This window comes from Lutra lutra, chromosome 2 (genome assembly GCF_902655055.1).
Source record: "Lutra lutra chromosome 2, mLutLut1.2, whole genome shotgun sequence".
Lineage (NCBI taxonomy): Eukaryota > Metazoa > Chordata > Mammalia > Carnivora > Mustelidae > Lutra > Lutra lutra.
The window spans coordinates 7089820-7104675 of NC_062279.1; the positions used below are offsets into that span (position 1 = coordinate 7089820).

The 14856-nt window shown below is 45.1% G+C and overlaps 2 protein-coding genes across 2 annotated transcripts; one reads left to right on the forward strand and one right to left on the reverse strand.

Moving 5' to 3' along the window:
- Window positions 1-4108: 4108 nt before the first annotated feature.
- On the reverse strand, window positions 4109-6907 carry LOC125094346 (beta-defensin 15-like). The gene is made up of 2 exons (XM_047719951.1): window positions 6859-6907; window positions 4109-4260 (listed from the first exon to the last, which is right to left on the reverse strand). Exons 1-2 carry the CDS (start codon window positions 6905-6907, stop codon window positions 4109-4111), a joined length of 201 nt encoding a protein of 66 aa, XP_047575907.1.
- Window positions 6908-11468: 4561 nt separating this feature from the next.
- Window positions 11469-14639, forward strand: LOC125090390 (beta-defensin 105A-like). The gene is made up of 3 exons (XM_047713022.1): window positions 11469-11535; window positions 11880-11921; window positions 14512-14639. Exons 1-3 carry the CDS (start codon window positions 11469-11471, stop codon window positions 14637-14639), a joined length of 237 nt encoding a protein of 78 aa, XP_047568978.1.
- Window positions 14640-14856: the final 217 nt, after the last annotated feature.

Here is a 14856-nt window from a genome sequence, read left to right on the forward strand (position 1 = left end):
TGATCTCAGGGGGTTGTCCTTGTTTATTTGAGTGGGGCTGTTGACGTTCATAGGCTCGATCATTATGTCTGGAGGGGTTGGAAAATAGTGATATTCTCCTTACATTATCATTTTTTTGTCATTTATTAGCTGGGCTACTTTTATAGAGAGAGAAGCTTTTCCCCACAAATCATTGGATCACCCCAAAAGAAAGTTTGGACAGGAACAGCAGGTCCAAGGCTTTATGACTCCACTTTCTTCACCAGATTTCGGGACCATGAGTCTGCATGGAGCTGATCTGCACTTGGTCTGCGGGAGGTGACCCTCTACAGACAGCCACGTGGGTCGTCGCATGGCATCTCTTTTGTTTTTTTCCCAGGGAATCTGTGCTTTGAATTATAGCGTATGCCAAAGGAATTGCACTCAATATTGATTTATTGCCCTATTTTGATGAACAAAAGACATATATGACTGCAGAGCAAAATTTCTGATCAGAAAACTAATGCTATCAAGATTAATTGATACCATTCAGGCCAAAAAAATTAAAAGATGTTCCCTTAGGCTTGTGGCCGGGGAGACGTATTTTTGGTTCAGCTGTGAAGGTGTCGAGACTCTCACATAACCCACATTGCTGTCCTCCCTTCTCCCCACCACAGAACGTCCTCTTGGGGCTCCTACATGAGCTCTGCACTGAGCAACGGCGCTCAGCAAAGTCTGGGTAATCGGGCTAGTGGCTGCTGCTGGGCGGATTCTAGCTGTGAGGCCTCGGGACGGGAAGGCTTCGCGTTCCCTCCATCAGCGGCTCTGGGGACCAGGCCGCACTGGGCTTCAGGGCTCCACGGACTCAGAGGGTTCGCTTTTTCAAACAGCATGGATGAGCATTGGGGCACGCTCCGATTTGGAATTCCTCGGCTTTACACTTGTTCCGGCAGCGGGCCGTCCCGTAACCGCATATCTTGTATATGTCAAACTCACTTCTCACTAAATAACAGAATAAGTCAGTGTGATTAATTGTGCCCCAAGGACGGGGAGGCAGGACTTTAGCAGTGGTTTTGGGGGAAAGTGGCTGAAACAGCGATAGAGAATGCACGGGAGCACTGGGGAAACAGGCCCCCGCAGGTGGTTTTCCCAACCACCCCCTCCCTCTGTGTTCCCCACTGGTGGACTCCACCATCAGATTCTCTTCCAGCACGACTAAAACAAAACAAGATAAAACAAAACATAATAAAGCAAAAACCCCAAAAAAGTTAGTTGGCGCTCATCACACCGCCTCTCAAAATCCCTTCAACAGTTTGTTAATACTTTTTGGTTGAATCCAAGTCAACCCCTTACCATGGGCTTCAAAGCTGCCGTGCCCTGACCCCGGTGCCCCTTCTACCTGGTGCAGGACCCTGGGCCTCAGCCCACCCAGGGAGCAGCACTGGCCTCCCTGTAGGGCCCAATGCTCTTGGCTCTCAATGTCTTCACTCACCCTAAAACACTCCTCTTCTCTGTCCAGGAATGACCTCCCTGACCTCAGTGTCATGATGCCGGGGAATCCCTCCCTGGAAGTGTCTGGAACTGTTGTCTGCACTACACAATTTTGTTGTTGTTGTTGCTCTTTCATCACATTTTTCCCAAGTTGTAGTTTCATACGTTTTTAGTAACTTGGTCTTCCCGACTGAATTCTAAGCTCCTCAGGTCGAAGATAGTGTTATGTTCCACTCACCAGTACAAGCTCACCAGGCCCCAGGGCCCGACCTGTGCCAAATAACCAATGCCTGTTGAGTGCATGGTTAGATAGAGTGAATGAGAATGAAGCAGACGCGACGTGAGCAGGGGAGAGCAGAACGGAATGGAGGAGAAGAGATACACCCTGCTCTCTTGGCCCCTGGCCTAGAGCAGTAAGTGGGAGATGTGAGTTTAGCGACTCACAGTCCCGGGGAGTGATCTCTGCAGCTCACAGTAGCCATCAGAGCTACAGCCCCCTCACGAGCCCAGCAGGCAGCATTTCACAGCAAGACCAGGAGATGCTGGACACATGGTCCTGGTGGAGGGAGACCAGAAGGGGATCCAAAGAGCCCGCCTGCCGAGAGCTGTGTTTGAGATGGTTCTACAGACAGGTGCCTCCTGCACTCGACAGGTGCCAGGTTCAGGTTCAGGGAGGGGTCTCAAGAGAACTCTGGGGACGGGGGTCCAGGCTGCACTGGAGGTGGGTGGGGGCTTTGCAGAGGTTTGGGAATTTGGTTTCAGCTGCTACAGGTACAAAACCTAGCACAGTATACGGTGGGAGACATCATTAGATTTTAGAGAAATTCGCATTAAAATCACACACAAGCTGTTGATACACACTTACCTGAATGGCAAAAATTAAAAAAAAAAAAAATAGTGACAATTCTTTGCAGCAGATGTCAGCCACAGTGAGAACAAGCCAGGCCGCGCTTACATTCCTGGTGGGAGCTTAAAAGAGTGCAGCCGGTGAGGAAGCCCGTTGGAGTTCTCTCATAAAAACTAAATTCGCAACCATAGGACCTGGCAGTGCATGTCAGGACACTTATCTCAGAGAAAGGTAGAAAAACCTACAAACATTAATGTTGGGGCACCTGGGTGGCTCAGTGAGTTAAACATATGTATTAGGCTCTGACTGAGCAGAGAGTCTGTTTCTCCCTCTCCCTCTGCCTCTCCCCATGCTCGTTCCCTTGTTTGCTCTCTCTCTCTCTCTAATAATAAATAAATAAAGTTTCTTTAAAAACTAAAAAACATAAATGTTGACAGCAACTTTATGTGTAATAGCACCAACCTGGGAAAAACCCAGCTGTCCTCCAACAGGCGAATGGTTAAACTGTGCTACCCCCATACTGTGGGCCACAACACAACCACAAAGAGGAAGACGCCCTGAGATACACAACCTTGCAGAATCTCCAGAGAACTACAGCAAGTAAAAAAGCCAGTCCCCAGAAGCTACCTCTGCATGATTCCATTTATTTGAAGGGATTCCATTCCTGAAGGGTAAGTTGTAAAGTGGAAGACAGATCAGCCCTACCAGGAGTTAAGGTGGAGGTGGAGGCAGGAGGGAAGAGGGTGTGGCTCTGAATGGACAACATGGCGGGGGTTCTTTGTGGTGATGCATTTGCTTTGTATCATGTGATTATTTGGTGGTCATATTATTCTCTGGTTGTGCTATTGGGAAAACTGCATTAAAAGGTAGAGATGTATCTATATTATGTTTTACAACTGTACATGACTCTATAAATACCTCAAAACAGAAAAGTGTCATTTAAAAGGATCGTTAACAATGAATCTTGGAAGACTACATTGAAAACTAATGACATACTGTATGGTGATTAACATAACACAATAAAAATTTTAAAAAAAGATTGTTGATTCCAACAGGATTAAATACACTGACCTTGAATAATCAAGAGGGAAATAAGACAAGATTTCTGATCCAGCAGGGAACCAGGGCTGGATCTTAGGCCTTGGGAACATGACCAGGAATCCTTAATTGAAGCAGGTAATATGAATGCTTAGAGTCAGGGAGTAATTTGACAAATCATAGACGGTCAATCTGGGACCAGGACCCAGGTCATCAGAACTACTATAGCTACCTACAGTCCTCTGCCCATCAGTAAATTTGATTCCAGACTTATGGATAGGGGACGAGTTTATAAGGAGTATTTAACTGTCTCCAGTTAAAGTCATGGGGTCAAGACCATTAATTTAGATGTGTGTATGACACATGAGAGTCCTTAATAAGTAAATCTATCTGCTATCTATCTGTCATTAATATAATTACCCATACAAATATATGTCCCTTTCTCTACCAACCACTTATCTATCATCTATCTCAACAGGTGGTGGGGGCTGACACCTTAGGGCAAGCTAGAGGTTTGTTGACTTATAGTTTTTACCGGTCCCCTTTAAAAAGAAATATCAGGTGGTTTTGGGAAAATCCCCTTACCAAAGAATTATAGGAAAAGAAGCCAGTAGGCAGGCTACCAAGGTTAGCTATTCACAGTTTGCTGTTCTAAGTGAAACAATTGACAGATTGTTAGAAGACAGTCATTTATTTTTATTGAGATGTCTCCTCACTGAAGAGAAGACCAAACTAGGTCATTTTTGTGGCTCTGGAAAGCCAGAGTCTTCAGGTTCAATCATCTTTACTCTTCAAGCATGGCTGGCGTGTCAAGCAGCATTTCAGAGACTTCTGGCAGAGAGCGACAAGTTCTTCATTTTTCAGACAAGAATCCACACATCTCCCATTAAATTTGAAGCACTTCTCATCAAAAAATGCATTCCTGGCTATACAAAGGAAAGAGCCACCTGGATTAATTCTCTCCTCAGGTATGTCCAGTTACCAGGTATGGTCACGTAACCAATTAGTAAAGACTTCTTTACAAGCTGACAGAGTGTTTCCCATTGCCAGTAGATGAGATGGTAGGGAACTATTTTCTCTTTTTTGATTTTCCTGTTTTTTTGCCATAGGTGGATTAAAGACCAGGAAGAACAGATTCGTGTTCTGGCATTTGGGGTTAGGCTGCATGGGGGCTTTGAGAAGCAGAAGCTTTTGTTCTTTTACCAGAAACTACTGGGGTCATGATCACCTTATTCCTGTAAACCCTCCAGGGTGAGTAACTCCCCAGCTCACTGTCAAAGCGCTCCCTGGCGAGAGCAGGGCAGGTCTGAGGCTGGGGAGATGGTACAAGACCGGAGTAAACAAGGATAAATATACAGAAAGGGAAACATTTACTGTTGCAGGTGGCAGGAAAAAGATTGCTTAGAAAGGCTCAATCCAATTTCTTTTCCACATTTTGCACAATGTGTTCAAGAGCAGGCAAGGGCAGATGCTGGGAGTGGCTCTCCAAGACTCCTCGTGTCTATCCTGCACAGAATACCAGCTCTGCCATAACACTCTAACAGCAGCAATCATAAGACAAGCCCACTTCAGGTGAAGGAGAGATGCGCATCCTATCAGAAATAATACTTTAGAGTTTAACCTCAGGTATGTACGTACATACATGCATAATATGTAAGGATAGCATCAGATGTCCACAAATTGAAACTGAGGTCAACACACAGAGGTGGCTGATCCATGTACGTGTAAAACTAAACCCGGGTGGAATGGTACCAGCATGTGTTTAATCATTTCCAGCATCAGCACTGAATTCGTAAGTACACGTACTCCAATCTTTCAAAGCTCGGGGAACTGTGTCTCCCACTGCAGGGGCCTCTAACTGCCTTCCTAGTGTTGTAAGGTCATCCCAGGCTGGAGGTGCTGGACCTCACTCTTGCACTACATGCGATTGACAGCAATGGTCCAAAACCAGAAAGCCTCCGCGAAGGGAGGGAGCACCTGTGTGTACAAGCCTTCAAATGGATCTCACACGCACCCATCTAGAGGTCAATGGAACTCTGTGTGTGTGCATTTGGCATAGTAAGAGGTCAGCTCCATTTGATTTTATTAGATTTCATATTACATGTCCACATAATGTGTCAACTAAGTATATAATAAGTCTGACTGGTCTGAAAAGGAGGTCTTGGTCACTTTCCAATGTGTACCTCGAGGCCAGTGGAGTGAACAGATCACTGTAGGTCTTGGATCACTGTATATCTGGCACAGAATCTACTCACACAGTCTTATTGCAAAAAATTACCAGCCACATATACAGCTGGTGTGAGAATTCCGAGCCTCCTAAGGGGACATCAGTGGCATCTGGCACCAACTTGGACTCATTGTAGGTTCTAAAAAGCCCTTTCTTCAGCTCTCTGGAAACTGGGATGAGTCTGGTTTTGGACTTTAATCTGACGGGAGCCATTGATGGCTCCCAGGAGCAGAAGAGTGTGATGAGAGACTGGATATGGACTCTCCGGTCCTGACTTCATTCCTGCTTATCTGTAGGACTCAGTGAGGCTGCCTCGCCCAGCTGAGGCCCAGTGTCTGTCTCTGAAAAATATATGTAAAACAGGCCTTCCAGGCTGAGAGAGTTGCTCTGAACATCACTACATTAGAAGGAGGACACAGCTGGGGTGCCTAGTGGTTCAGTCAGTCAAGCAATTGACTCTTGACCTCACCTCAGTTCTGGATCTCAGGGTCCTGAGTTCAAGCCCAACATTGGCCTACTTAAAAAAAAAAAAAAAAAAGTAGGACAGAGTTTCCTTAAAGGACTTGGCATTGGAAAACTCTTTGCACTTTGGTCTGAGGCATCTTTCACAGGACCCAGTCTCATGGAGTCTGGCGAAGGAGTGACAATTTCAGGGTACTGTTTGACCTGTGCCATGACTGGCACGACCACAGTGTCTGACCTCCATCCCTTTCCTTGTCCAGTACTCCTTTTTCTGGCTTTTTTCCTTACCTGTCCCATCTCTATCACAATTTTTTTTAAGGATTTTATTTATTTATTTGACAGGCAGAGATCACAAGTAGGCAGAGAGGCAGGCACAGAGAGAGAGAGGAGGAGGCAGGCTCCCTGCTGAGCAGAGAGCCCGATGCAGGGCTTGATCCCAGGACCCTGGGATCATGACCTGAGCCGAAAGCAGAGGCTTTAACCCACTGAGCCACCCAGGTGCCCCACAATTATTATTATTTTTTTAATCTACTGATGCCTACGCTTGTTTTTATATTTTTCCCCCAATTTTTGTTTTTGTTAATGAGCATGGCTCTGGGGACCAAAGGGCATCTTTCCTGGCATATCTTTCTTTCTTCAACCCTGTGATAGCCCATCCTAGACAATAATGAAAAACGAAAGGGATTTACAGAAAAGGCGTTAGGGGGTAGCACCTCCTGTAGCAAATGTTCCCCGTCAGGTTCACCGGGCTGAGCACACCCAGTTGCTCAGTGAGGCAGACCCTGTCTCTAGGCCATCACCTCTATAACCTTTCCTGCAAAGACGTTGATTTTACCTGGGGCCAGAAGGAAGAGAAGAGCAAAGACAAAGAGGAATGTCCTCATGACTCGCAGGATCTTGAAAGATCAGCACAGTGTCCATGATAAAAATTTAAAAAACAGCAAAACACCCACATTTATACGTTTCTCTAAACCAAAGAACATCTTGATCGCCGAGGCATGTCAGAAATGAGGGCCTGTCCATGCTCCCCTGATGAGAGCCCACACATCTCAGTGGGTGGCAGTCTGCGGCTCATTGTTTTTCTGATTCTGGAAAGTTCCCAAGAAGGACAATGGGGAAGAAGCAAAAACAGAGCAGAGGGTGCATTGGTGACCAAGGACAGATAGATAGAGGCACCAGCGGGAACAAAAGGTCTGGAACCTGGAAGTTTGGGTTTCTAGTCCTGCCTATGCTCCTTCATAGCTTCGGTTCACTCATATGTAAAAGGAGAGTAAGTATATAACATCATAACACAGTCAGTGGGGTCTGAATTCCAGCTCTGATATGCAGGAGCTGTGTACATTTGGCAAGTTGTTCTACTGAAGGTTGTGTTTTTATTATTATTATTTTTTAATTGGTACACAGGGGCGCCTGGGTGGCTCAGCTGGTTGAGTGGTTCTTGATTTTGGCTCAGGCCATGATCTCAGGGTCCCGGGATCCAGCCCTGTATCAGGCCCTGCACTCAGTGGGGAGCTTGCTTGTGATTCTTTCTCTTTCCTCTCCCTCCACCCTCCATTTCTCTCTCCCTCATTCTCTCTCAGATAAATAAATCTTAAAAATAAGTGCTACACACTTAGTGTTTCACACATTATCTTATTTTATCCTCAAACAGCTCCCCAGACAGTTCTGAGCTTATGCGATATTTGATTATGACTATATATGCGTGTGTATATATATATATGTATATATATATATATATATATATATATATATATATAAAATAGCTATATACTCTGAATGTCACAGACTCCCACTAATTTTATTTCTTTTTCCTAATCTGCAGTAAATCAACTAAGTGGGTGGAGAGAACGTCCTGAATTATCCACTTTAATTCTTCCTTCTGGTGGAATACCTCTCTTGAATGCAACACTGGGGAGACGAGCCTCCCTCATGATCACTCCGCATTATTATTGCTACTAAAAGTTGAAATACCTTAGAAGCATTTGTTAAAATAATCATAAACTCTCGAAAAGCAATAGATGCTTGTTGTGTTATTGAAAACATGGTTTTGTATGAGATCTGGACAAGACCATCCATTTATTTCCTTGTGCCACACTGATATCAACAAATGATCGAATACATAAATAACTCTGAGAAAAGGGACACATTTTTAACTTTTCTCTATTCCCTTCCAATCCACAGTTAAAATTATTTTATTTTTTCAATTAAAATGATTTAAATCCATAAGAAAAGACAAACTTCCAAACATCTTAAAGTGACACCCACAGCCTCATCGGTCTTCTTTATTACCCCATTATGTCATTTATCTCTGCTTCTTAAGGCTAGTCTGTTTCATCAGGAAGTGAAAGTTGCAAACTTAAGGGAATCATAGTTGGACCCTTTGGCACAATTGAACGTTACTAAGGTGATGAGAACTCCAGGTGGTGGTAGGATTTCACATGGCTTCTCCTCTGAACTCAGATGATGTCTCAGTCCCTTTGAGCTGCCATCACAAAATACCACAGATGCAGTGGTTTATAAACAACAAATATTCATTTCCCATAGTTCTGGAGGCTGGAGATATAAGACTGAGCACCAACATGACCAGGTGCTGGTGAGGGCCCTCTTCTGAGCTACAGATGACTTCTCCCTGTGTCCTCCCTCGGAGGGTGGGGACAGGGAGCTCTCTGGCATTCCTTTTATTAGGCAATAATCCCATTCATGAGGGCTCTTAACCTAATCACATTCCAAAGGCTCACCTCCAAATCCCATCACTGTGGGGATAAGGTTTCCACAGGAATGTCAGGAGGACACAGCTGTTCAGCCCTGGCATATGTAATCTTGTCTGAGCACTCCAAAGAGTCAACCCCCTCTCCTAAGGGCTAAGAGCCAGCCAATTCAGATTCACACCTCACTGTGGAGAGGACAGACATCCCGGAGTGGCTGAATTCTAAGGTCTGGAGTGTGATGAGTTCCAGGGTGTGGGGGCTGCTCAAGGAAGAGAGGTGGCATCAGGTGGCATCTGGACAGGGTTGCGTGGGGGAACGCCCTGCCAGAGATGGCAGCATGATGCATCCCCTGAAAGGGGAAGGGAACTCCCAGAGGAGAGGGGCACTAGAGAAAGGCTCACGTGTCTAGATGATAGGTCTCAGCAGCAAGGTGGGGAGTCTTGGGATCACAGCTCTCAGGAGGGCATTGGCAATTTGGAGTCTTAATGCTATGGGCTTTGTCTTGTCTATGTTAGCAGGTGTTGGGGGCACTTTGGGGGTGGGCTGTAAATGGCTAAACAAATATTTAGTTGCACCATACTTGAAGCACTCAGGTATGGAAGAATTTGAGCTTGGAGCTTGAGCTGTAGAAGTGAGCACCACAGGGACCACTATACAGAGGGACCACCTCATTGGCCCACTGATGTAGCAAAGAGGTTTTGAGATCCCTATGACAAGGACCAACCCTTTAATTTGAGAGCTGCAAGAGTCTTCTTATTTAGACATTCACTCCAGGTCGGGACCAGCTACATAACATGCTGGCCCAAGCACATAATGAAAATACAAGTGCCCATGTTCAGGAAACAGGGAAAGGGTGCCATTAAAGGCACCGAGTTCCTCTGTCATAGATTTTTTTTTCTCTTATTATTTTCTTTTACTTTTTATAATTTTTTAATTTTTTTTGTGAACATATACTATATTATTAGCCCCAGGGGTACAGGTCTGTGAATCGCCAGGTTTACACACTTCACTACACTCACCATAGTACCACCTTTCTCATAGCACATACCCTCCCCAATGTCCATAACCCCACCACCCTCTCCCGACCCTCCTCCCCCCAGCAACCCTCAGTTTGTTTTGTAAGATTAAGAGTCTCTTACGGTTTGTCTCCCTCCTGATACCATCTTGTTTCATTTATTCTTTTCCTACCCCCCAAACCACCCACGTTGTATCTCCACTTCCTCATATCAGGGAGGTCATATGATAGTTGTCTTTCTCTGATTGACTTATTTAGCTAAGCATAATACCCTCTAGTTCTATCCATGTCATCGCAAATGGCAAGATTTCATTTCTTTTGATGGCTGTATAGTATTCCATTGTATATATATATACCACATCTTCTTTATTGTCATAGATATTTTTCTTTGCTATTTAATATCACAATTCCTCATGCACAAGGGTACTTGCAGGACACTTATAGACCCTCACAGGTGCCCAGGGATCTGCTCATTGACACTGCATATCTCTGTATGGTCCAGCGTCTGCTGGGTTGCCCTCCCAGGCCACCTGCCGCAGGACCACCAAGCCTCACTGAAGACAGAGTCAAGCCAGGTGTGTTTCCTTCGTGAGTCTGCCACTCCCACCCATGGTCAGCCATGGTGACCAGCTCTCCAAGGATATCTCAGTGTCTGTGCTGGGAGGCAATTGGTATTGAATTGGGGGCTGGGGAGAAGCCTCCTCCTGCCAAGATTCCCTGCCTACACCATGGCACTGTTATCCCTGAGACACCTCCATCCCATTGCTAGGTACATCTGCAATCAGTCCAAGCCTAGGATCTGATAGCCCCTTGATGCTCAGTTCAGTGTGCCCTTTTAAATATCCTATGAAGTACGTATCTTTATTACATCCCCATATTAAGACTTAGAAACAGGTTTAACCAAGTAAGCAACCTGCCTGGGTCATGTACTTGCTAAACCGACCTGACCATAATCTGCCTGGTTCAATGCTCCTATCGCCTTCCCAAAGTAAAGAACAGAGCCTTCCATAAGCACAAGCAATAGGACAGGACTTATTTGGTGATATAAGTGTTGATTTTGATGCCCATGTTCTTGATGAGTGGAAAGGATATAGTAATTATGCCTTCGGGCTGCTAGCCGACATTGTTACAGGATCAGGGATTCAGAGCTCACTTGGCAAAATGACACCCACCCCCTTGCTCTTGGGGACATTGATAGGTAGTACAAATGAGAGCCGGGGAAGGAACAGAGCCTGCTTCTTGGGCTCTTAGAGGGCACCAGGCCTCCTTCCAAGCCTTCCCTGTGTTCCAAACACATCCCCATAATCACCAGAGCTTGACACCAATCCTGAGAGGCTGGCTGAAGAACTTGTTGTCTCTCAGCAACTGTAGTGGCTCCTTATTCAATGGAAGAGAAGGGTAAATTCTGAGAGAGAAAGGGAGTAGCAGGCTCCTAATTGCTGGGTCAGAAGGATTGGGGTGGCTCCTGGTTTTCTAGCCCCTGACCTCGAGTTCCTTGCACTATCCTGGCCGGAGCTCCCAGAATACAAGGCTTTATGGAGACCAAGGGTTATTGTCCATCATATCTGTCCTTGATCCTGGGAAATGGAGCATATAAATGTGCTTTCTTTATTGATTCACTTCACTGACCAAGAGCATTCCCCATTACTTACAAATATAAGTGAGTCTCCTGTCTTCTCAGAGAGTCCCCAAACCTCTGCTCTGAAGAGCCATCCCTCAGAGATGACCCTAAGCAGAAAGATGTCTTCTTTTGTCTTTGCCTTTTTCATTTTGGCTCAATTTCTATCAGGTAATTGCCAAAGGATGGGATGGTGAAGGGCGCAGATCATAAAGCCTAAGGCTCTTCCATAGACCATCGTAAAATTGAGAGTAATGGTCGGCTCCCCTCTGAGCGTCTCATGGGATCTTCTTGACTCTGCAGCGGCATTTTCTAAGCAAACCACTACCCTCCCCTGCCTTTTTAAAACTTCTTGCTGGTTACTGGGAGGGCTGACCTTCAGAAGTAGATCAAAGATACGGTCTCTGTGATCTGCTGTCCTTTGACAGCAGATGTGTGGAGCTGGAAATACTGTTTTATACAACATTATTTCCTGCACTGATTTTAATATCCAAAATGTGTTGTTTTGAACTTAGGGTGCAAGGCAGGACTGGAGTATTCTGAGCCACTTCCAGGAGGTAAGTTGAATCCCCTGTGCATAATTTCTACTTTTAGGTCCTCTGGCCTGTCAGCTCCCTCTGACTTCTGGCGACAAGGAGTGATGGAAATGATAGTGAGAATAGAGTTGCCTGAAATCCCAGATGTCTGTGTGTGTCTTCTCTTACTTGTATTTTCATCTCACAGAGAAATCTCTGTTACTGCAATGGAATTTTGGCCATAGGGATTTGGACCTGGTGGTTAGTGTCATTAGTTCATGGTGTTCATAAAAGCAAGATTAGAGGATACGCTTGTACCAGCCAATGAGCACTGACTGCTCGGAGAACATCCTCATCTGTGTCCTATAGGCTCTGCTCCCAAACCCAGCAAAATGTGTTCCAAACTATGGTACTAATCTAGGAAGGATCAAATAAAGTGAAATCTCGTCACCATCACAGAAGAGCTGTGAAGAGTGGAGAGCCCCCGATCTCTGTTTGTGCACTCATCTCCTACAGGAAGAAAGCATATTATAAACAGAACTGAAAGAAATACCCCTGGTAATTGCAAACAGAATTTAAAAGTGTTTAGACAGAATTGTGGAACAAGAAAAAAAAATTCAGATTATTACTAGTCACTGAGTGCTGACTATGTGCCAGACAGTCTGTTAACCTTATGTGGATTATGTCATTTAATCTTCAAACATCCCTATGACGTGGGATTATTGTAACTGCCACCTTATAGAAGATGGGAAAGCTGAGACATAGAGGCGACATTCAGTCATTTTGCCTAGGTGATACAATGATAAGTGGTAAGCTAGGCTTCCAACTCAGGACACGAGGGTCACAAAGTTTTAATTCTCTGATTCTCAGTCAGGTAGAACAGTGCCCACCAATACCTTTAAGCAGAGGTGGCATACAAAATCTTCAACAAAACTGTAGCACTGAATAATCAGACTGTCCACAGCCTGCAAAGAGCAGATTCTGTCACAAATAATCACCCTGTCCATTGCATAAAAACCCTGAATATAAACGCATCCAGAGAGGGTCCTCAGGGTGATGGGTGGGAGAATGTATGTTCTAATTCAGCAGCAAATGGGCATCTAGAGATAATCCCTGGCATGCCAAAGAGTGGGTCAGATTAGGATTACAACATAATTCATATCCTATCTGGTTCCAAGGCTGCATATGCTGATTGAGCAGAGATGCCTCAGAGTCACTGAATTGTACTGTAGGGCTAGACTGTCATGGGGCGTGGGTGGGTAGTAAGCATTGGTTCTTTTTTATAAATGTTATCAGGCAGCTTTGGCGTAAAATGCTGCTAGCAGAAAGGCGTCTTCAGTAGAATGTGATCTTGCATCTGTCCTCACCTCTCATCAAAACAGGTTGGAATACAAGTCATCAGGGACTTTGTTTCAGGATCAGGACTCTTAACACAACATGTGATGAGTGCATGACATTAAGCAGAAGAGGCAGGTGATGAGGACCTGGGCTTACCAGAGCAAAGACTGCCTGTAATGGTGACTTCACAGAAGCAACTGGACAGCCACGGCTCCCCCACTCCCCCAGCAAGCTTCAGCACAATGCAAACAACAATTAGCATGAACACAAAGAGTGTCCGGGTTAGTGTTCAGAAGTTAGGTGGGCAACTTCAGGAGATCCAGCATGAAGTTATGGAATGCATCCAAGGAAGGGACCAACTCTGGGCTCATTACTGAGCAATGATGTGAGAAGGAGGAGCAGGTGGTGAGACAGGGAGCATAATAAAGGCTGAAATAGTCACTGGTGATGGGCAAATGGGCTGTCAAGGAGCTCAGTGAATGGTTGCAGTAGGAGACCAACCTGTAAGCTTCCACATAGTTCTGAGGTTCTTGAGAAGAGGGTGGTTAATAGGACAGAGAATAAGGGGTTACAACATAAATGTTGCCCCTGGAGAACCGGATCAGCAAACAGATTCTTGTCTGGCAAAGGCCCTACCTACCTGGTCCATGAAATTTACCCTGGAAAATTTTTTGTGGTCGGTCATATAAAAAAGCTTCTGTTTAAAGTAACAACAACAAAAGTAACTAATGGAAGACATAGTGTTTGGCAAAATGTTCTCACATAAACTACTCCATTTGACCACTAGAGAAATTTACAGTGTAGACAAGTATTTCTAGAACGTCAATATGACAAATGAGAAAGCTAAGACCAGGCAATTTACTGAGGAAACACCACCATTACCAGACTCAAACCAGCACTGACTTTACCTCTACCTTCTACCTCTATCTCTACCTTTACCTAACTTTACCTCTACCTTTGAGGACCTTTCTAAACCACAAGGTGGCCTTTCCACCTTCAACCTGTAACCTTCGCAGAAGTATCAGGGATGTATTTTTATGGTTCTACAGTATTTTTGACCCATGCAAAGCATAGAGAACAGGGATGGTGCCTATCTCTTGCTTTAACATTAACTCTTGCCCCCCTCCATCCTGAAGAAAGCAAAGCTCTTTGAAAAATCAAGCCTGGTTCTTTAAAAACACTCTTTAAAGTCATACAAACCACAAACCCTCACCTTTTTTTGATGGCTTTTGACCCTCTCCCCACCTCAGGGGAGTCCCTGGAAAGATGTCTCAGCTGTTCTTTGTCAGCCTAGGTGAGTTTTCTCCTTGTGAGCCGTGCTGGCTGGGCCGGGGAAAATGCAGGAGGATGTGTACCGAGGATGAGAAGGTTATTGGACAATGCAGGATGAACTTCTTCTGTTGCCGACCGAAGATCAAATGAAGCAGGCCAGCACTCTTCTGGCCTTCCAAGGGGGACTTGGTATTCAAGGGAAGACAAGCGAATTTGCGAGCCTTACCCACATCACATTGTGAGTGAGTCTCAGAATCCTTCTCACGTCTCTCTCCCCCTTTTTTTTCTGTTGTTTCTTTGCTTATGTTTCAAGATAATCCTTAAAAAATCAAGATCTGAGTGTGTAGTTAGTAGCCTACTCAGATAC

What these genes read in the sequence shown, in the direction of transcription:
- LOC125090390 (XM_047713022.1), top strand. Translation starts at nt 11,469, where the DNA reads ATGACCCTAAGCAGAAAGATGTCTTCTTTTGTCTTTGCCTTTTTCATT. An exon ending in TTTGGCTCAATTTCTATCAG is followed by an intron (nt 11,536 to 11,879) that starts GTAATTGCCAAA and finishes TTTTGAACTTAG; the next exon opens with GGTGCAAGGCAGGACTGGAG. An exon ending in TTCTGAGCCACTTCCAGGAG is followed by an intron (nt 11,922 to 14,511) that starts GTAAGTTGAATC and finishes TTGTCAGCCTAG; the next exon opens with GTGAGTTTTCTCCTTGTGAG.
- LOC125094346 (XM_047719951.1), bottom strand. Translation starts at nt 6,907, where the DNA reads ATGAGGACATTCCTCTTTGTCTTTGCTCTTCTCTTCCTTCTGGCCCCA. An exon ending in TCTCTTCCTTCTGGCCCCAG is followed by an intron (nt 4,261 to 6,858) that starts GTAAAATCAACG and finishes TCCTTTGTATAG; the next exon opens with CCAGGAATGCATTTTTTGAT.